The sequence below is a fragment of the Aulonocara sp. 'chitande type north' Nkhata Bay genome, linkage group LG3 (assembly GCF_057382095.1).
Source record: "Aulonocara sp. 'chitande type north' Nkhata Bay isolate Kocher_YH1m ecotype deep benthic linkage group LG3, A_spYH_male_GT1.1, whole genome shotgun sequence".
In the NCBI taxonomy this organism is placed as follows: domain Eukaryota; kingdom Metazoa; phylum Chordata; class Actinopteri; order Cichliformes; family Cichlidae; genus Aulonocara; species Aulonocara sp. 'chitande type north' Nkhata Bay.
In genome coordinates, this window is record NC_141346.1 from 30,330,576 (window position 1) to 30,354,005 (window position 23,430).

The following is a 23,430-nucleotide window of genomic DNA, read 5'->3' on the forward strand; positions in this document are numbered from 1 at the left end:
GTATTCCCAGTCCTAAACTTGAACTCATTTCTTTACAAACACTGAGAGAAATCAGAGAAAGTGAGGGAACGAGTTTAATAAAAAAAAATATCAGGGAAGAAACAGACAGAACCTAATCTGTCACTCTGATGAAGCGCGCGGGATGTGCGTAGAATATGGGATGGATAAAGGGATGTTCTGTAAATAAAGTCAGCATACATCAGATCCACGCTGTTTACATCAGTTCTGTTTGACACTAAAACACCTGCGAGCTCAGTGATTCAAGTTTTGACATGCGCAACAGAAAGAAACAAGAAGCTCGCTCCAGACAGCCTGCGCGTAAAGACGCGTCTCAGAGTAAACACGCAGCTGAGAATCACGTTTTAAAACAAACGCGACATGATCTGTTAACAGTTTGGACTCTATCGCTTCTGTAGAAACACAAAGAGGTCTCATCAGTCCTGATGCAGGTGACTCGTACTATAGTGCGCACGTCCTGCACGGAGACACAAGTCAGAACTGCGAGCCTTGTTCCCCCTCTCTCTCACTTTTCCTCCCGTTGGCACCCCGCCAGGTCCAGCACGCTCCGAGCCTCTTCTCCTCTTGCGCCGCTTGCTGCTCACTTTACACCACCCCTTCTCCTGAGAGGGGAGAGAGAGAGAGTGGGAGGGAGGATGGAGAAGGGGGTGCCCCCGAAAGAGGTGGAGCCGACGCTGGAGTGAGGTAGAGTTGGGTTGGAGGGGGGCGACGGGAGCCCTTGGCCGCCTATTCGCCTTCCAGTTGCCTCCACACTATATAAACACTCATTGGTGCCTCTGGCTTGACGCACACACACTCCTTGCGCACGCATGCACAATACACACACTGAGGGTGACTTGTATAGGCAGCCAGAGAGCGAGAGAGAGAGGAGAGAGAGCGCTCTGAGAAACAGAAAGGTACACAGAGAGGAGAGTGGACGTCAGAAAGTAAGAGAAGGAGAAGGAGGACGGCAGCTCCTGAGCATCTCCTGCGCACCCACGCATCCCTGTACGCTCACGGATCTTAAACATTTCTACTCCTCGTGTTTGCGCCACAGAGACGTGACTTTTTAATGCAAAGACGCCTTTTGATTTTCTCTTTAAAAATTATTTGAAGGAGACGCGATTCCTGGAAGAGTTTTCGTTTATTTTTTTCCTCTCTCACCTTAAACCAACTCTTTCCATCCCTCGAGAAGTTTTAAAAAGTAAAAAGCCCTCGTCAGTTCCAGGGCTCGGCTTCACTTTTTCCACGTTTCCCCGGGAGTCCCGGCGTTTGAAATACACGTGTCACCTTAGAGATCATTTTTTTCTTTTTCTTTCTTCAGCAATTTTTTCCATCTCCCTTTTTTATTTTTATTTTTAGTCAGTAATTCACAAACGAGACTAAAAATGATATTTCAAACATCAGGACAGACCCCAGCCAAGAGAATTCAGTGTCCTAAATGTTTCAATCATTAAAACAAAGCGAGTTTTAATAGTTTCACTTTCCCCCCCACACTTCATAAGCTGAGGCGTGATCCTGAAGACGCGGGGAGCTCACCTGTAGCGTCTCTGCCCAGTTCAGCCGAGCCTGATTCGCACCTCTGAGGCACAGAGACGCCACTTTGTGACTGTTTTAAAACACAGACCCACGAAATCAGAAAGGAACTTTACACACTTCATTCATTCTCAGAGCAGAGCAGCCGCTGCCTCCTGACACCTCCAGCGCGCGTAAAAAGAGCGCTGCGCTATTTTACGCAAAAAAGAACTTTGAAAGTTTGACGAAGATTTACTTTGCCCCCTTTTTGGAGCACAAAAGTTTCAGCGCATCTTTCTCCAAAGTTTCTGAAAGTCGACCCCAGTTCCGCAGAGATCACCGGGCTCTCCATCACCATGCTGTTCGACACTTTCGACATCGTCTCCGCTCTGGCCACTCTGGCCGCTTGCCTGGTGTCCATGGCCCTGCTCCTCGCCGTGTCCCAGCAACTGTGGCAGCTCCGTTGGACGGCCACGCGGGATAAAAACTGCAAGCTGCCCATGCCGAAAGGATCCATGGGCTTCCCCTTCATCGGCGAGACCTGCCACTGGCTCCTGCAGGTAAGAGCGCACTCTGGGCAGGGAGCGAGGGAGGGAGGGAGAGGGGATGAGTTTGGTGGAGGGAGACAGAATCTGGGTCAGCGCCGGTCTCCGTGTCTGTGAGGTGATATCAGTCTCATCTAATTATTTATTCCTCCCCAAAGATCGTTTTGCGCTTTTTTATTGACATCTTTAGTAATTTGTGCAAACATCTGCGCCTTTTTTTTACCAGCCACATTTTTGTTGTTTGCAAAAGGAGAAAACTCATTTAAAAAACACCAGAACGCAACTTTTTTGTTTTGTTTTTAAAGCCTCACACTCGTTCTTTTATAGCCTTTGTTAATTGGACTCCATATCCCATAATGCACAATGTTACATTAACTCAGAAACTCATAAATATCGAGATTCTAAAACAAAAAAACCCACAAAACTGATCTGCTGCTTCATCTCCATCCTGCGTGAATGGGATGCACAGTGAACACGCACACACAGAGGAGAATCAAAGAGTTTCGCTTCATCTTTTATTAGTTTACAGCCCTGTAATATCTCTCCCCGCACTCCAGCGGTGGCTCGCACAGACTCTTCTTTCCCCTCATTATCTCACACAGGAGCGCATCAGCCAGTCGCGGCGCGACGTCACAGTCTATTGATCACATCTGATACGGTGGCGAGTCCAGGCTGAGCCGTGGGGACTCATGTCTCTGACGGAGAAGGAGGACACTCGTGTCCACAAAGAGATTGTGTTTTGTGCTGATTGTTCGGAGAAGGAATGAGAAAAGGGAAGTTCTGTGTGAAAGGGTTAAATCGAGGGTAAAGTGCAGTCTCTGGACACGCTCTCCTCCTCCTCCTTTTCTTCTTCTTTTTTAAAATCTTGGTTGCATTCAGAAAGGTTCCCGACACGCCGCGTTTTCAGTAGATTGGTCAGAGATTCCTGCAGAAAAAAGGAAAGCCCTGCACCATGCGTAGTATTGATCCAGCTTACCGAAGGTTCGCTTAATCGGTGAGATGCTTCACAGTCTAAACCCCCCCCCCCCCCCCCCCCCCCCCAGCATCCACCCTTATCAATAAAATTTGCAGATAATCTTAATGTTTGAGGCTAAAAACGAGACACTTGGACCAGTGAGTGATAGGAGATCAGGGTGCACATGAGTGCCGCTACTGAGGACTCCCGGGAGCGCGCCAGCTGAGGGGACAGCTAATAAAACAGAGAGAAGAAGAAGAGAGACAGGAGGGAAAGGGAAGCAAGGCTCGACGAGCGGAGGCACGTTGGCCGCGTGCGGGGCTTGAACTCGCGGTGCTCCTCTGCGTTACATCTGACACCGAGCGAGACGCGTTCCCGGAATGCAAGCGGGAACCACGGCCAAGTTTATGGTGAGGGGAGGGGGGAGGCATGTCAGTCAGAAGGAGGAATAAGAGGCTGTCTGTACTTATGAGGACCCCGCGTCCCCACAAGCAGGGCTCAGACCTGATTTATAACCTTAAAGTGAAGTTTTAGAACAGCGCAGTCAGGAGAGGTGGGCGGGTCGATCCTAATATCAATCGTATGCTGGTATTGGTTTAGGATCATTCTTGTGTTGCCTGTCATGCCCGTTTCATTTATAGCTTATAGCACATTTAAAGAACAGAAGTTGAGCCAAAGTGCTTCATAGGCAGGCACATTTACATTCAAGAAACACCAAATGCTGAAAGTTGTGTTTTGTTGTGTTAACTAACTATTGTGGAGAGTAAGAATCAGAGTGATTTTTTGGTTGGTAACAAGTGTTCGGAATTTGCAAATTTTTTACTATTCATCTCGTAAATCATGACTCGCTGCTCTCCTCTACGTGAGCTGCCTTCATCAAGTAGTAGTATCAGCACTGGTATCAGTAATACGTGTCCTGTGTTTACAGTAGCAGCCAGTGTACCAGGAGCCATTACAGACATCTTTTTGATTATAAGAAAAAGAAAGAAGGTGCATGCACTACAGTCTGTGTGTGTCCCGTGTCCAGTCCAAAGACTGTAGATAGAGGATGGATGTCTGTGACATCACTCACTGGCTGGTGAAATCCTGTCTGGAAGCCTCAGGTTGAGTACTTTGCCCGTCTCCAAGCCACAGGAGACTATACCACACCCATGCGCTAAGGAAGCCACGCCCCCAAGCATATTTTTCTCTAAATGGGAGCATAACAACACAACAAAGGCTGCACTGACGATGATTTGAAATGAACAATGAGGTCATAAACTGCCCAGGAAAGCGCTTAGTGAAGAAGCACTAGCACTGTTTTCCTATAGGTTTAATTAAAACTGACTTTGCCCCCTGCTGGCCATCAGACATAAAGCTGGCTTGCGGAGGTTGACTTTGTGCTACTTAGAACATTTTTGGGGGACTGCGTTACTGCGATGTAGTTTTTTGTTTTGCTCTTCTTCCTCCTAGAGATCAACCATACTTGTTGTGGTCATCTTCCTTCTACCAATCAGAGTTTGAGCTATGTGAGGCATCATCATCCAGAACTTCCTTCCTGTTTCAATGTTTGGTTTCTTTTTAAAGACTCAACTTTCTTTTTTTTGATCACTTGGGATCATAAGAACCAATTCATGCAGAGCAGAAGCAGCATTTGGAGGTTCTGAGCATTCTGTGTTAGCTCTGTCGTCGGTCGCTGCCCACTCCTCACACTTTAGCTACACACACAGTCACCATTTGGTAAATCTGCCTGTCTGCTGCTGATTTTTTTTTCTCACTATGAGAGCGTAAAAACAGTGAAGTTATGCGCATACACACATATACACATGGTATATTTTTACCCTGCACACACACGCAGCACATTTCTGTGACGGATCCATTTTAAAGCAATCTGCAGTTAGAAATAGTTCTGTGGTCACTCTGCCAGAGCCCTGTCTGCTCTCATTAGGAGCCTGAGCTTTCTGGAGCTACGGTGCCAAGCAGGAGCGCTACTGAGGCTTCACACACACACAAACACACATACAGGCACACAGAAATAATGTACTAATCTTTTTGCACATCGACATAAATGTTTTTCTGTGCACACACATATATGAAGAGAAAATATGGTACAAAAACCATAAGTGCATGTTGATTCTGAGTTACCTTTAAACATATAATTTATAACAAACTTTTATTTTTGAGTGAAGCTGTACGGCCGTAGACTTGTAGCATTTTTGTCTCACGTTAGATGATCTGGATACTTTGTTTTAATCACTCCACTCCTCACAATTTTTGCTGGATGCAAATGATCCCATTTCATCTTTTAAAGTTTTTTCTGAAATATTGTACGCATGTTGCTGGGTTTCTACTTGGTTGAAGTTCGTTAACAGTTACCTTCCACGACCACTAGGGGTCACCACACCACAAGGATCCCAAGAAAATATTTTGGTAGCTAAGAAGTGAATTCAAAAACATCGGAAACACCGATAAGTCGAACCAATGAAGTTTTTTAAATACATTTTTTTCCTCCTTTGACAAAACAAATCTACTGTTGCTAGGTAACCAGGTAAACCTTTCTCCTTTTTTTCATGCAGTTTCTTTGGGTCAGAGCCTCATAACTTTTTCACACACACACAAACAAACCACACAAACATGTACATGGAGCAGCCTCACTGGACTGAATCTGGGTCAGATGAGAAGAAATGAACATGAGGCTCGCACACACAGAGTGGAAGGTCCAAATGTTTTGTGTCGTCATTTTTGGCTTGCATAATTGGTCAAAAATAGCAACCAGCAGCTCAGATGGAGCTACATCAACTCACACACACACACACACACACACACACACACACACACACACACACACACACACACACACACACACACTAATGAGGTACCCTCTGCCTGCCTGCCTTCTGTCTATTCGGCTGTGATGAAGTGTAAATGACGGTGGCCAGAGTAATGACAATCCTGCAGCCCAAACACTCTCTCGCGGCTCACAGTGACGACAGCCTCCCTCCTTTTACAGCTTGCGCCTTCTTCTTCTTCTGCACCTGCACTGTTGTCTTCTTCTATGGTGGTACGGCTACAGATCCTCGGCAGGTGATGGCTGTTTCTGTTGATGGTATTTGGTGTCATCAGGTGTTTGTGTTCTTTGATGACTTGAACCCAACCTTTTCATATAGTCAACTTTTACAACATCCCAAGCAGCCTTTAAAAGCAACTTTTAATTCTTGTTTGCAGATAAATGCAGGAAAAAGCCACCAAAATTGAGAAGTGTTCATCAGCCGTGCAAAGTTGGAAGGTTTGACTAACAAGGCTACTTTAGTTTCTTCCTCACAGCCCAAACACGTGCACGTTTGGGTTTACCGGTCATTCCTAAATGGTCCTAAATGTTGGCCCTGCGACGGACTGGCGACTTATCTGGGGTTTATCTCGCTTTGGCTTCGTCTGGCAATCCTCACCTGGATAAGTGCTTAAGAAGCTACATGGATGACACTGATGCTCAGTCAGGTCCATATTGTCTCACTGCAGCCCGCTGTGCAGCGTTTTTCAGTGTGCCAGCATACCCTTTGGCTTGGTGAGGACAAATAAGTAAATACAGAAGTCTGAAGTAGGAGGTGGATGTGGAGGAAAACCTTCAGCATGACGAAGCATCACTGGGCAAGATACTGAGTTTCCACTGATGCATTCATCAGAATGTGAGTGTGAAAGGATGAATGAAGGCTGTAGTAAGAAAGCGCTTTGGTAAATGGACTGATTCATATGCAGTGCTTCTCTGTTCTACCTGAGCACTCAAAGCCCTTTGTACAACATGCCTTATTCACCAATTCGTACAAGCACTTTTTTCATTTTTTTCTAGAGCAACCTGTTACCTTACTTAAGGATGTTTCAGCATATCTAGACATGGATCGAACCGCCAACCTTCCAATTAGCAGATGACCTGGTTTTACCTCCTGAGCTGCAGCCAATCCCAAACAGAGCAGAAAAGAATTATATAAATACGGCTCCTTTTGTTGCTTTGTCGCTGGCGTTAGGGAAAAGGTCAGTGTTTGGGTTTAGACGCCTCTTTTCTCAGCGTTGAACAAAACTTACGTATCTCCTCTTCAATAAGCTTATTCTTCATTTGCCTAATCGGCATGGTGGTCATTTCACGGTGTGTGTACCAGCAACCATGCTATCTATTCACGGCTGTGCCAGGCATGTGGGGGGATGTGTCATGTTGTCTGGAGCAATACATGAAGCTTCTGGCTCCTGACCGAACGTCAGCATGTAAGGAGCTGGAAGTGAGGACGCACAACATGCTAGAAAAAACACTGGATTTAAAAAAAATCAAATGCAATGAAACTTAAAAAAAGATTGTTGTTAAAAAAACAATGTTTCCTAAACTTTTTTAAAATTGGGAACAATTGTACAAATTTTAACAGAGATTCACAGATCTTGACAAATTGTCATCATAAAACTCTAAATTCAGTCGTATACGACGCAAGATTCTCTCATGCCGACGGCAGACGACCACCTCGAAGCTCCTCTGCCTCGTAGTGCATGTGAGGCCTTTTGTTTTTTAGCCGAATTGCTCCTTTAAGCAGCTCAGACAGAGGGGGGATTGTGAGGACTGGTGGCTTCATCTATAGTAGGTTCCATTACTGCGGTCCAGCCCGCTGTGTGCTGCATAGCTGTGGTTACACAGTCCTGAGGCGCACACACACACACACACACACACACACACACACACACACACACACACTCAGAGTCTTTCCATTTGCTGTGTTGGTCTGTGTGTGCATAAAGTCATATAACATGCAGCAGGCGCACATATAGAGTACGATGATGTAGCACACATGCAAAGACACAATTAATTGGCCACACATGCACAGCAGTGTGTGAGCACACACAGATCATAAACCCACTCTTTCTCTCTGTCTTTCTTGTGTGGCGTGGCAGGGAGCTGGCAAGTGCATGTTCACTGGGTAAGAGATACATAGTTCACTGAGCGGACACAGGGGGTAAAAGTGTTAACATTCAAGGCAGGACCCTTGAACCGCCGAGGACGCTTCTTCTTCTCACACCCCGCTAAACTGTGTTCAAGCTCCTCTCTGTTTTTCGTTGTATTTTTTTCCCCGTTTTTTCAATTTTCTTAAATTTAACAATGAAAAAAAACCTCCTGTCACCGTCTAGTGTAAATATAGTCGACTTTACATTTTAAGTGCATTTAATGATCCTCTGCGTGATTCGTTATATAATTCCCCCCCCCAGCTTTTCAGACCCGTAGTGCTGCTTCCCTGCAGCCTTCTGTTTTTTATCTTCTTCAAATATCTGAGGCATTTCTAACTTTCTGGATTTCAGTTTTTCAAAAATAGCCTCACCTAATTTTTTCCCCACTCTTTCTCTGCTGTCTCCTCGAGCCTTTGCTTCTCTACGTCTTGCCATTTTCTTGTTTTCCCCCAGTCAATAATGACATTTTTCATCACTATTTTTCTTCTTCCCTTTCCCCCCCTCACTCTTACATCCATCCATCCATCCATCCATGCCCTCCTCCTCCCTCCTCTTGTACAGATTAGCAGGAGGTACTGGCAGCAGGTCCCTTGCCCCTTCTTTCACCCCGAGAACACACTGCTCCCTCCTTCAACACTCTTGTCCTGGGCCGAGTATAGAGGCCAGTGTTAATCTCCCTTTCTCAATGAGTGTGCGTGTGTGTGTGTGTCACAGAGAGCTCGAGTTTTTAAAAGATCAGGAAGTTTTTTCATTCTCTTATTTTCTCATTGTTAAAAAATTGGCTGCACAACTCCCACCAAAGAGCTCAATGCTTGCTGCATTTTTCACAACGCTTTCCCCACTTTTTGTCAAGCGTCACGGAAGAAATCAGGAAGTTGCTCCTAAAAAACAGACGAGCACGGCATTGTAGCAAACGCTAAAAGTGTTAGGAACTATTTTCAGCAGCGGCTTGATCTACAGTTGGTGCTATAATGACTATTTGGTGCTTGTAAATGGGACCAAGTCAAGCAGATCTTTCCAGAAGAAGATAGAGAAGCAGTGCAAACAAGATCCTGTTTGGGTTCCAGTCGCAGCATCCGAAGTCAAGTTCAGGCTCAGAGGTCGCAGAGGTTGCAGGAGAAAAGTGGCCTGATGCCTCCTGTAAAAACCTTCCATTACTCAGCGAAATGAGAGTTAACTCTCTGGACAACAATGGAGGAACAGGACGTGTCAGATGGCAGCTGCTAGGAGGATCAAGTCCTTGTTGGTTTTGGTCATTTAGAAGGAAAAAGAGGGAATATCAGCTGAAGGATATTGGTGGACTTTCACACGGTGTCTGTGTTGGCTTGTAGTTGGGGTGCGTCTGTGTGTCAGGGTATTAGCTCGGGTCCCCGGGGTTAGCGCTTAGAGAGTTTTAAACAACCATAATCTCCCTTTCTATAATGTCCCCGGGTCAGGGGCCAAGCCTCTCCCTCTCTCTCCCACCCGCTCCCTCTCTCTCCTGCTCGCTCGCTCTATTCTCCTCGTTTTTTGGCTGAACTATCCGTAGCCCTTTTTTCCTTAATCCGTCCTTTCTGAAACGAGCACCCATCCCGATCTCCCCGCCTCCTCCGCCACGCTCAGTCCCCTTTCACACTTTCTCCCTCCTTCTTTAACCCCCCCACCTTCATTCTTTATCTTTCCTCCTCTCCTCTTACCTTAGTTTCCTTCCTTCTCTTCTTTCTTCCACCCCACTCCCCTCATTCCTAACCCTTCTTCTTCTCCTCCTCCTCCTCTCGGTGTCTCTCTCTGATGTGGTGGCGTGACTGCAAAGGGACGGGGGTTCATTGTCAAGTTGAGGACCTATCGCACCATTCAAACGCACAAACCCCCCCTCGCACACACACACTGGCTCCTTGGTATCTCTGGCACCAGCTGAATGATTGACAGTTGAAAAGAGAGAAGGAATTCCCTTGCAGCCTTTGACCTCGTTTCCTCTGCCTCGCACTTCCACAGTTATTCTCGCAGCATTTTCACTTTTCATTTTTTAACCTTTGATTTAGATAAAAGTGGGTTTTTTGTATGTGTCTGTGTGTTTCCAGACTATATATTCTCCCCTTCCTATCAGTCAAGCATCATACGGACAGAGATCTTGTGGATGTTTTTGCTTCTTCGCCTGTGACTTTTGTGGGTTTTAGATTCTCTTTTTCTCACTTCTAGTAACGTTAGCGCATCAAGCTAACCGTGAGCTACCTCACATCGCTTCATGTCGTCATTTGCGTCTTAAAGGTTGCCTTTTAACAAACTGCAAAGACTTGAAGAGGAGGGTGAAGGCCGGCACTCAGTACCTGTCATTTCTTCAGTTAGAGGGAATTAAACTCGTTGTTTCCTCGTACATTTGTTTCGCTTGCTTCCTCTTTAGCACCGATGTACAACCGTACTGCAGTTTCACTGTGCCTGTGTACAAACATGTGCAAAGACAATAAAGAGTTAAAGTCTGATGGATATCCATTCCTCTCAGAAATTACAGCACAGATAAATGCAAGCGCAACGCTTAAGACAACCACACATTTACATTTTAACGAGAAACGCCACCGACAGAGTCCAACACAATGACAGCAGCACGCACGCACCTCAGAAAGCGTGACCCGTCCCTCCCCAGCCCTACACCACCGAGGCAATGTCCTACATTTTGATTGGCTCCATTTTAGCAAAGTGAACACACATGCACGTTTCACAGGGATTTTGGGGTTACAAAAAAGAGCTACAAGGGCAGAAAACGGTAATTCGTGAATGCACGAAGACAATGAGAACAATCGTAGCTCTGTCCATCACACGATCGATGCTGTGACAAACCTAACATGTACAGTTTGCTTTCATTTTTAAGAAATATCGATACTGAAATTTCTGACTATATTATTACTGACGTGTCTCACGTCCCATACAAACATACTCTTTGTTGGAAACCAGCCGCCTCGAATGTGTTGAAAGGAGCCGTGATTAAAAGCGTCAAACAAACAAAACAACCGAGCAACCGCAAAACCAGAATACGGTAAAAAGGAGGCGAGGCTGAAGCCGGATGTGGTCAACAAGTTCAATCTGAGCTTTCTTAAGTTTGTTAGATGTAAGGTTAATATTCAAGTTATTATATTTAACTTACATTTTTAAATTAAAAACAAAAGCCAAACAGCTTCTTTTGATAAGTATTTAAAATAACGACTCGCGTTGGTAAATGTACTGCTTTACTACAAATTGTTTTTTCCGAAGTAAAATGTTTTCTGTCAATGTCACTGTGTAAAATATAATATTTTGGGGCTCATACTCGGCTTTCTTGTAAAATGTTAGTGCACGCACCTCGATTAAAGAAAACGTTTAAAGCATTTTAAAGTGTGAGCCTGCTAATTCACACAAAGCTGTAAAGTGACTGGAGTTTGATGTGAAAAAAACGACTTTTTAACCATTAATTTAGAAACTATAAAGATTTTTTTAAAACGCGGATGCGTTTAAATCACAGAAAATAAATGCAAAGCAAGAATTTAGACCAAAGTCTTCAGGATGCACTCTTTCTTCCTGGTAATTTAGCAGGAAATGTCAGAAAACAACACTCTTACGAGCACGTCTAAATCGGAGTATAGCATCTGTGTATGTCGACTGCATCGTGTGCACTTCACACCGAGTTAATAAGTCAAACATTTTCATTCAAGGAAACCTTCAACTGCTCTGGGAATGCCTTGAAAAAGATAGATGTAATTTATATATTTGATAGATCCCCCAAAACATCAAGTTTGGGTTCACTCCCTGAAGTTAATTTGAAATATTTGCTGTTGTTATATCAGCTGCTTTCTCTCTTTACACAGTAAAGCTTCCATCTCCCTCATTTTTTTCTGCAGCTGGTAAAAAATCTTCCCCGGGTTTGTTGGTGAATTTCCTACAACTGTCTGTTTCTCTACTCCGTCTAACCATCACCCCAATATTTATATTTCATAGACGCTCTAAATATACACACTTATACACAGACACACTTACTCTCACTGTCTCTGGTCAGCGAGCCAGTGTGTGTCTGTGTGTGTGTGTGTGTGTGGATTGATCTGAGTAAACATAATTAGCTGTGTTTTTTTGTCTTGCCCTAATAAAAGACTCATTTGTTAGACATTTCCACTGCACTACAAAGAGGACATTTATAAGCCCGGGCCCAGGTTCGCCCCCAGGCCAACCCCAACAGAACAGACGGGGGTATTTTTAGCACGGCCGGCGTGCTAGCAGGGTTTGCCGGGACAGTGTGTGTGAGTGAGTGTGTGTGTGTGTAAGAGAGAGAGAAAAGAAGAGAAACTGAGATTTTTTGACATCTTTTGTGATTGTGCTGGTTTTTGTGAGAAATTCTGTTGAAATGTGAGTGTGTAGCTCTCCTTTATTGAGAAAAAAATCTGATAAAAGCACTCTAGAGAAGCGGACACTGACGGCTACGAGAACGCTGTCCAGACTGTAGTCACGCACAGACAATCTTTCAAGGCCATTCCTTTAGTCTGTCCCCTTCCCATTGTGTGTATAAAACCTTTAACCCTCCTATTTTAACCCTCCTTTAACCACACCTCAGGGTCCAGCTTGAAGCTGTGTTCGCCTGTCTAAACCTAACGACAGCGTTTTTGTTCTTATCTTAAAGTGAACGGGGAGTTTATGGGTGAGACCGATGGAAAAAAGCGTGTGGAAAAAAGCATCAATTTTTAAATTCTTTTAAGTCGAGAAAAGTTTTGTTTTTGAAGGAAACCCACTTCTTCCTTTCAAATCCAGAACAGGGAGAATGGCTGAAAATGTCGGTGTACAGGTTGTTACAACGAGAAGATCGACGGGAATTTCACTGACCACACACACAGACTAGTGTGCATAAAATTTTGTTGATTATTATGATAAAAACACCTCCGCCAGATTCCCTTCTTTTTAGAAAAGATGTTCCCCTGAAATAATCGATCCACATGATAAATGTCTGTAACAAAATGCAATCAGCCCGCTGCCACCAAACCGCAAAAGTCACGAAACCTTCATATCGAGAGTTTTGGATTCAAACAGCTTGTCAAGGTCTAGAAATATTTTAAACTGCTTGCATCGCCATGGCAACAGTAATAAATTAGAATTATTAATGACACTGTGAACCAGTTTGGGTCCAGGCCCCACCGCTGCTGTTTATTCCATATTATTATATACAACGAACAACAGCAAAAGCGCCGTTATTTTGTTCTTAAGAGTCAGAGTAGAATGCACTTCAGACATTTTGCAGAATTAAGTGAAGCCACACACACACATGCACCTTTATTTGTTGTCCATTTGCTAAATGCATGGAGCTAATATGCAGTAAAGTTCAAATAGGAATTAATTTAAACCAAAAGAAACAAATTTAACCCACTTAAAATGATCTGCGAGAAGTCAAATAAAGGACCTGAATTTATTTTAAATACCTAAAAAAAAGAAAAAGTGGCCAGTGGTTATTTATACTTGTTAAAATCAACTGTGAATGTTTTCGAGGCCATGCTCGCTGGTATTAGCTGTGTTATCTAATCACAGCAGGCTACTTATAGCAGATCCAAAATAAAATCTACATGTCGTCAGTTTTGTTGCTTTTCATAAAGCATCCAACTGGCGTACGGCGTTGCAGGTAATTGCAGGAATTTCTTTCAGCTTGTGCTGGAAAACCTTCACAAAGTCGGCCGCCGTTCAACAGTGAAGCGGCGGCAGGGGTGTGATTGCACCCTGAGCTCTCTGGCTTGATTCCAGTGTTATTCACAGCTTCTGACTGCACGGTGCTGGAAAATAAAAATAAAATTAAATAAAACCCGTTTTCGGCTCCCATAGCCAGCTTGTACTTCCCCCAGTTGCTATGTAACAAGAAAAAAAAACTTTATGCCCACTGTCATTAAGAGAAACCTCTTTATGGTTTTCAGCTCACATCAGAGTTTGTTGCCTGTGACCTCGATGGTAAAATCAGCCGTTATGTTGTGGGACCAATTTTGGTTTGGGGTTTTTTGTGTGTGAGTGTTTACAGCGACGGCTGCTTCGCCTCGCCAGAGTTTGGAGGGAAAGAGTGTTTGAACCAATCAGGGTGATTGCAGACGCGACGGCTACGTTTACAAATCTGTGTGTGCGTGTGCACAGTTATGTACGTGTTCTCCTGCAGAAGAACTGTGGCGTCATTACATCACAACTTTCCATGCTTGCTCCCTGTGTGTGTGTGTTGGGCCAGTTTTGAGAGCGGCGGGGAGGTTGTGGGGTTAGGGAGGGATGGGGTGGGGGTACGGGGGCTGTACACTTCTCACCTTTTAAGCTAAATGTCACCCAGACCACACCCCTGGCGCATGCTCACACTCAAGCACACACACACTTTTTTCTTGCAGAGAATCTGACAGAAGAAAACCTTCAGCATTTGCCAAAATGTGTGCGAGTTTCTAAAAAGAAAACACAGAGAAATGGAAAGAGAAGTCGTAACGCACAGAACGCACAAAAAAAGTACACAATCGTCCCAATCTGATGCTGTATCTCGGAGGGTGAAAGGGAGCCTTGTCTGGCTGCCTGAGGAACTCCCTTTGAATTGGACTGTGTGTGCGTGTGTGTGTGTGTCAGCAGGCCTGCCAGGCAGACATACTAAACCACTCTACATCCATGTGGCAGCAAAATGTAGCTTGGAAAACAACCCTGCTCTAACACACACATTTACGCACTCAAACACACACACACACACACACCCTGAGGGCTCTAGAGGCCAGCCGGTCGACCTGGTGTGTGTGTTTGTTAATGTGTGTGTGCTGCAGTGAAAACAGGAAGTGTACAGGAGCTGTGAAAACAGCTCGGGCCAACGGTTTGTACCCAGACACATCGACAGAGAGAAAAAGAAACCCCCAAAATTTGCAAAGGTGCATGAATGAATGAATGGATGCGGCTTCAAAAATAGACTCTTTAAAGACAACTCAGTCCCAGCTACACTGAAACTGGATGGTTTCTACAGTTTTAAGCCGACTATCAGGTGGACGACATCGACCAGGAATCAGGCAGCTGTCGGACAGCTTTGCAGGATAAAACCCAGTGTGAATAAAATAACGCCAGCACCTCGAGCTCGAGTGAACACTCTGAAACACGGCAGGGTGGGACAGTGGGGCGTGAGGAGCTTGAATGCTAATTAACAGGATTTTTCATCTATAAAAGCAGTCTGGCAATCAGAGTTTTCAAAGCAGCACGAAAACAGCAGCCAGACGTACAGAGAGGGCAAAAGCATCTGTGCTCAATTTAGGTCGACTTCACACAGAGAAACCTTAGCATGTCAGCTACGTTGCGATGACGAGAGAAAGAAATGAATGACTGATATTAATAAGCAGTCATGAAGGAAGAAGGAAGCTTCAATCACCTCTTGATCGTCATTGGTTGCTGTTCAGCAGGTGCTTTGCGTCGCATCTTTATCCTCTGCCACAGAAACCGTTTGAGTCTTGTTTGTCTTTCTGATGTCAAAAAACGATTTAATTACAACTCTTATTTCCAGCTTATATTTGGTGATATGGTAATGGAAAGCAGCAGCAGGAACCAATTACACAACGGAGATGTAAGAGGTGGTATGAAAAGGAGGTGCTGGGGGTGGAGGTGGGTTGAAATGTGGCTTGCAGAAGGAGCATTGATACATAGCACGTCTGGATGTGTACAAGGACATCGTGTAAAAGGCTCAGCTTAGCTTCTTGGCCTGCCTGAACTAACACCGTGCTGAGCTGTAGGAATCAAAATGACATGGCTGTTAGTTTCTGCAAAAATGACTCAGTTTTACTGCAGCAACTTCATCGTGGGTGGAAACTGGGATTGAAACTGGTCTGTTACCAGTCTTTAGGAGTAGGAGCTTCACCTGCGTGTCAGCTGTGTTCGTTTAGGGTCGTGGGTTTTCCTGCAAAGATGTAAATCCAAGGAGTACTGGCAAAAGCATGCTGAATACAGCACACTATGGAATAGAGCAGCATAACAGAGCAGCTGACAGTAGCTGCTTTTTTCAAAGGGGCTCCATACACAAAGTGCATCACTTTGGTGCTGATGGTTGGTAGCCTTCTGGTTGCCTAGGTAACCCTCTAATATTTTTACAAACCCTGCCACATGGCTATCGACGGCATACTTCACTTGAATTCTATTCCATCAATTGACCCACTTCATGTCACCAGTGGTTATTTTACCCACCTTCGCTTCAAGCTGTTTAATATGATTTGGTGTCTCCGCCTTCAAGATATATTTCATTCGTGGTTGAAGGTGGAGTCCACCAGTTTTTTGCTAGTTGTGAGAGGTAATACAAAAGAACCAGCTAATTAAAAACCGATATCCCTCTTATTAGTTGATGGTAATTTTGGAGGGGTTCAGTTTTATCCGGCTCATTCTTCTAAATACGTGAAAGACCATATAAAGTTTTGAGATTGCATTTATTACATTGCCTCTTTTAGCCCCCTTCAAAGTCTTTATCTATTCCCATGGTTGTCCCCCGCACGCTGCTCAAACACAAGTGAGCAATATGTCTCTGATAATTAGACATGTCTTTAACATGTACCAGTGTGTTTGGAGCTGAACCTTTCATAGGGACTAAAAGCAGGAATATCTCAGCCTCTGGTAATTTATTCTCTTAAAATGTGTGACTTTATAAACATGCACTACTAATTCCACTGAGTTCCCCTTTACAAACATCTATGCACCGAATGTAAAACACTTATTTACACCCAACCAGAGACACACACACTTTTTAAAGTCACTCCTAATTTAGACCATAAGCTCCTCCTCAGCTTTGAAACCTCTTGGCCAAGCGGGGTGTTTTTGATTGGGAGTTTAGTAAATCTATCGAGGCTTCACTGTAGGGCTGTGAGCCAGTAATCACACCGCTGACCGGAATCAGTGAGCGGACACATTTTGAGCCCTCGCACACAAACAAAAAGCACCGCGGCCGCTGCCAGAGGTGTGCCCTCAACCAGGAAACAAACTACTTGCTAAAATTAGTTTCTGAGCTCCGCATTCAAACACAAACATGCGGCCTATAACTGCACTCATACACATGCTGACTGTTTTGTAGTGTCGGGTGTTACAGCTGATCTTAATGTTGGCTCGTGTCAGGAAGGTTTGAAGTTATTCTGATCTTTTTTAAACAAAAATCACAATAAAAATGCTCTCCTTGTCTGTTTTGTGTTGATGTGTGAATAAACTGCCTTACAGGCTGTCCTTTTGCCTTCATGTTTACACACACACACAAATATATATGCGTACATATATATTTGTGTGTGTGTGTCTGTGTGCCTCACAGTCATAAATATCTCTTTTCCCTTGAGTAAACCGGGGTCAAACCAGTTAGTGTTGTCACGGCAATTTGCAGTTGGGCCTCCGCATGTTTGTTTGCTTTCCATGTTTCTGAGTTTTTAAAGATCGTTTTATTTTAGTAATCTTGAGTGAGAGTGTGTTTTTAAGTCTATATGCACATGTGTGTTAATACTTGCATTTGAATAATGCCTTGTTAGACTCAGTGTGTATGTCCCGTGTACGTGTGTGTGTGTGTCTGTGTGTGTAACACAGTAAGCAGCCTCTCAGGCGGCTATATATTCTTTTCACTCAAACAGCCCATTTACAGTTCTGGGGTCGGCTCCCTCTCACTCTGCTGTGACCCAGACCGTTTAGAGGTCAACGTCAAAGCTGAACTCAGGTCAGCTCGCTAACTGACTCCAGCTTTGGTCCTCTGGGGGTTGTGCTTGCAACTTGGGTTGTCCAAACTGTGGGACAGGGGCCCTGAAATGTGGCGATGTGGCTCCTCGTGATGGGTCGAAACATAAAACAGGGACAAATGTTTATTTTTTTATTCTCCAGCAAGAAATTCTAATTTTTCTCCGTGGCTCGTAGTATTGCTCATGCACCTACATTGTTTTGGTGTTAACTGCCCAGTTTTGCAGGTATGGGGTGTAACAACGCTTATCTAGATGCTTATAGGAATAAAACCTTAATCTCTCTTTTTTTTTAAAGAAATCACACACCTGTCACTAAAAAAATTATTTTGCACTTTTTCTAAGAACTATTTTCGAGTTAAACCGGAAGCTCTACCTGTAATTCTAGCAAGCACTATGCTTCTTATAGAAAAAGGGAAAATTCACTTTCTCTGATTGCCTTCAAATAAAACAATCTGAGAAGGAGGAATCCCCTCTGTGATTTAAATAGTGACAACCCTGTAAAGAAAGACGTAGTTTAATGTGCTACATGTTAAACTACATCTTGGACGTTTGGACCTCCTCAATAATCCAGGTAAACTGATCCCGTTCATCTGGACGTTTTCAACTGGCGAAACATTTCGTCAGTTTTCCAAGTGACTGCCGGTTTCCCTGACCTTATAAACATGACTGACACTAGCAACATTGCCTAACAATGAGCCATGAGCTCAGTTGCATGATTGTTAATATGTAGATTCCCATGACCATTCGTCAGAGGTTGCCGGCATAGTCCATTCATCTTAGGGCTTGGGTTCCCCAGGCCTGACAACTTGGAGCTCCACCTCAGTTGATGAACGAGGAGAAAAAGATTTGAAGTGGCAGTGGCCAAAAATGAGCAGTCTGAGGCTGAAACTTCTTATATCCTCGAGCAGTCTCCTGTCAGTCTTCTTCATCAGGATGAGAAATTTCATTTACTGTATTTTAAGCCTGAACTGCAAATGTTTTGAGAACCTTTAACCTCACCGCTCGTGGGCCGATGTTAAAACTGATCTCTGCCTGTGCCCTAAAGGCAACTTGAATCAGTTTTCATTGCATTAACCTGATGTATACAGGCTCCTTAAACATCTGCAGTCTTCTGCTTTCAGTTGGTTTAAGTTTACTTTTTTCTCTGAGAGCTGAGATGATGGAAACCTCAGTAACTTTTAGCATGTGGAGAACTCACCAGTCTGTTTGGGCCCCGAGCCACAGAGAGAGTAGAAAGTACTTACTGAAACCTTTTAGAGATGAAGATCAAAAGCTGGGGTGAAGGTTGGATCCTAAAGACTGTTTTAAATTATTAGAAAGTGCAAAAAGCATGAAGAACTAGCATGTTTTGTTAACGGTGGTCGAGGGCAAGGAGAGCGTTTTTCAGAGTAGGCCCCATCAGTTCGGTGAGGTATCACTGTTTTGAGGAGCCTTTTTGGATCTGACCATCTTCTGTTTGAGGACAGCAACTGCTGGCTGTCTATTGTAATATTTCATCAGTTTTTAAAATGATTTCTGCATGATTAAAACCTCGTCTCACAATGTTTCCGTGACAGTGATGATGATGGCTAGAATCACTAAATTTTAAGGAATTTCATGTTAAGAATACACTAACCCTTAAACTGCTGACAATATAAAAGATTTCTTTGAGTGCAGATATTAAGAAAGATTTAGAAGTGGAGATGGGGGCAATCTCCATTAGCAGGATTTGAAAAGGTTCCTCTGATTTCCGTGAAACAGGGTGAGGAGTGTTTGGGGAATTCCTTCTGTTACCGTCTCCTCACACCTGCTTCTCTCAAAGGGGAACTCCAGCATTCAGTCCCAACAGTGTTCTCTAAAACTACCCATCTTTCTCTTCTTCCTTTCTTAATAGAATTTCGACTTTCTTATAGATGTTGAAGGAGGAAGAATGGAAAAGCACCAGGTTTATTTTTCTATGAGCAAAACTAGTTTCTTTAATATGGATTTTTGACATACTGCCTCATATAATTAATCCTCCAGCACGACTAAAGAACTGTCGCTCATTCTACTGTAAAAAATATCTTAAAACGACTCTCGTGAGTTGTGTCTTCAGCATCACAAGTTAGATCTGTGATTGATCTCTGTGCTTACTCTCTTTTTCTTTGTCCAGGGCTCGAGCTTTCATGCATCACGGAGACAGAAGTACGGCAACGTGTTCAAGACCCACCTGCTAGGCCGTCCTGTGATTCGGGTTACGGGCGCAGAGAACGTGCGCAAGGTGCTGATGGGCGAGCACACTCTGGTGGCGGTGGACTGGCCTCAGAGCACGTCCACGCTGCTGGGACCAAACTCACTGGCCAACAGCATCGGAGACATCCACCGCAAGAGGAGAAAGGTCAGGACACGTGTTAATTTAAGTTCGCAAACACACACAACTATACAGAGATACCGAACGCATGTATTTGTGTGTTCATCTTTACTTTTAATGCTTCACTTTGTGCTAACTGCAAAGACTCAACTTGACCAAGGAAAATTTACATCCTAAACCAATCAAAAGTAAAATATTTTCAGGATGTAGATATTTTGATTTTAAGCCATTTGACTATACAAAGTGTTTAGTAAGACATCTCAGTCTCTGTCTTATATTTTTAGCAGCACAAAAAAAAAGGCAGCACTATAATTTCAATACTTCAGGCAGAGGAAAGATACGGACTTAAATATAACAATGCAACTACTGATTTAATTTAAATGCAATCATTATTAATGACTCTGCCCTTGGATACAACTAACTACTCCCTTCAATGTGAGAAGGTTAACACCAGCTGCCAACTTTATTTTGATATTCTAACACGATAGTAGAAGGAGCTAAAAAGACCGTTTTAAACTGAGGCATAATATTTGAACTTTTTGGAGACCAGAGTACTCACCTGACACAATAGAAAAAAAAGTTAAATGAAAATATACCTTCAAGTGTTTCCTGAATCTGCACAACTGTTTTTTTTTTTTTTTTTTGTAAGTACGGCTTATATTTGGCTTCAGAAATCTAGCTGCCTGCAACACATCGTCAACAGTTCCTCGAAATAATTAGCAACAAATGATAAAACTGCACTCTGACGATAAACTCCAGCCCTGACTCAATATCGACAGAAACGCTGAGTTAGGTCCTTTATTCCCTTTTACGTTATGTTAGGTAGAAACTGATCATCTCGTCACATGACGCTTTAAGGGGACAACCTTGAGAGCACTGAAAAGAATGAAGTAGGAAGCATACGCTTGCTATCGTATCAGGGCGTACCAGCTTTCTTACAAAGCTTCAGTATGAACTAAAAGCAGCACTCTGAAAGAAAGACTCACCGCTGGATGGTTCAAACAGCAAAGGATCTGTCTCCCTCGAAATGTCTGCGGCTAAACCCACCTGGATTCACAAATATAAACCCAGAACACAAAATACAACACAAAAGAGACATAAGATTAATTACACAAGTTATAAAGATAATTCAACTCTTGTCTTGTTTGGCCTGATGAGGTTTAATGGTCCCAACTTTTACCGGCTTTTCTCTTGTACCTTGTTTTTGTAACACACGAGGCTGAAGTGTGGAATTGAATGTAATCATATGAACTGCATCTTCATGCAGCAGCATGCACGAGAATATCAAATGCTCACCCTGAGACAATGCTTGAATACATTTCTCGGAGGCAAAAGAAACGTGAGGCAGTAAAAACATATAAAATCACCAGGACATCTTAAATAGTCGGCTTTTACTTTTACCAAAGATGAAGATCTGTCTCCACATGCAAACAAAAATAAACTCTGAATTTCATGTCTAAAAATTACTTAATTCTTAAGACCTATAGGATTTCTATATTAATCTGTTAGTCATTTCATTTATAAGCTGCCAGAGAACCGTGAAAAATCCACCCGTCATCAAGCACAACGTCTTAAAACAAGGAGTCTGGAGCAAGGGCAGAACCACTGCGCTTTAATCGATGAAGAAAATAAAAAGCAGACCTAATTTAAATGCAAACAATTAATAGATGGAACATCAACTTTTTAATTCCTAATGATTGAGTGAAAACAAAATTGGGAATTGGGATGTGCACATTATTTTTGTTTGCAAAGGCAACCATCGGACTCGGGAGTGACGAGCATCTTTGATCGAGTCCCAAACAAGTTTTCAGCCTATTTTCTGTTGATTTCTTCATCTCTTTGCACACTATGTGCACATCAACCTGCAGCAGCTGCAACTGCATGCAGAAACGCTCATCAATATTCATGCTGTGGAATAAGTGGCAGACAGTGACGTGCACACATTCGGAGTCCTCTGCACAAAGGGTGAGGCAGGACGCGCAAACAGACAGAGTATCGGTGTAAAGCTGATCCTGTCCGCTCGCTCTTATCAGCAGCATCCTGGCTGCTGAAGCGTGAGAACGACCCCTCCATCATTCCATCTTCTCCTGCTCCTCCTCTCATCTGCCTTCGGACAGAGCGAGTGAGAGAGCGAGAGACAGCCCTCATGTTTCTGTTTTTTTTTTTAAATTTTCTGTCATTTCTCCCCCTGACTATTATTATTATCTCTCTCTCGCTCGTGCACTTTCTCTCTTCTTTTCTGTCTCTTGCTTCCTCTCTGGCTCTCTCATTTCTGTGCCAAGACCATTTCAGGTAATCAGCCACTTACCTCTCCCTCCTATTATCCCCTTATCCCCAGGGCACAAACCTTCTTTTCTCTCTCTCTCTTCCACACACACACACACACACACACACACACACACACACACACACACACACACACACACACACACACATTTAATGCACACGCAACATCACGCACAAAGAATCGGAACGAGAAAAACAAGAAGTAGAGCTCCCTGTGTTTTCCTGTAAATCAGTCTCTCATTTTCTCTCTGCAGACACAGTTAGGTTTTTTTGGAGGGGTTTGGAGGCGGGGTCGGGTTTCCTTGCTGCCGTGCCCCGGGACAGGCGAGGGGTTGGTCGGGTCTAATCTGAGCTCTGATCCCCTCTCCTCTCCCTGGAGACCCCCGCACTAACCTCATGTAATGACCCCTGATTAGGAAGGCTGCCTCCGACACGGCACAAAGAGGGGCTTTCTGTGGGGGCCCAACATACACACACACACACCTGAACGCTGCCTTGGATGGATACACACACAGTAAAGTTGCTTAGCCTCATAGGTTTAAGCTGAAGTGCCTCTGAGCAAGACTCAAAACTCAAACTCGTGACCTCTGGCCTCCATAATAGGCAAAAAAAAAGAGATCCTTCCTAAGTAGATCAGCCAATGTGGTGTCAAACTGTCGAGTTCAGAGAGAATTTTGACCTGAATGCAAAGAGGAAAATCCTTGTCTTTGAAGCCTTTTCTCTGATAGAAATAAATCATGAAGAAAAAATGATTAAAACAACAAAATTCCACAATTTCTTTAACTTATTTAGGGAAAGAACGGAAAATTATCATGGCCTCGACTCCAGCCAAGCTGTCCCCGAATGTTCGACTGTTGCATCTAACCTGATTTCAACTTGTCTACTGTCCTGTTTATGATCGGGAAACCCGCAGTTCTGGATCATTTTTAGCACGACTGATATGTTTAGATCTCTTAATGGTCCTTCCCCTTTGCCTTTTTGAGTCTCCTCAAGTTGATGAAGTCACGTGGAGCATAGTGATGAGGGAAAAAAATGGCACACAAGCATCTCAGTCCTGGCTGTGTTTTTTCTGGGGTGAGACAGTATTTTTTTCTCTGCAGTGTCAGTCTCATTCTGAGGGATGAGCTAAAAACTTCAGTCGTGGCGGCAGACCCGGTTCTGGTCACCGGTTATGCTCTTCTA

At 43.8% G+C, this 23,430-nt stretch overlaps 1 protein-coding gene across 1 annotated transcript in view; it reads left to right on the forward strand.

Moving 5' to 3' along the window:
- Positions 1 to 799: 799 nt before the first annotated feature.
- cyp26b1 (cytochrome P450, family 26, subfamily b, polypeptide 1) overlaps positions 800 to 23,430 on the forward strand; it is a 37,563-nt gene continuing 14,932 nt past the window's right edge. Inside the window, exons 1-2 of the mRNA XM_086276016.1 lie at positions 800 to 2,072; positions 19,765 to 19,989. Coding sequence (XP_086132142.1) covers positions 1,869 to 2,072; positions 19,765 to 19,989 — 429 coding nt within the window. The 5' untranslated portion in view covers positions 800 to 1,868. The remainder of the gene's footprint in view (positions 2,073 to 19,764; positions 19,990 to 23,430) is intronic.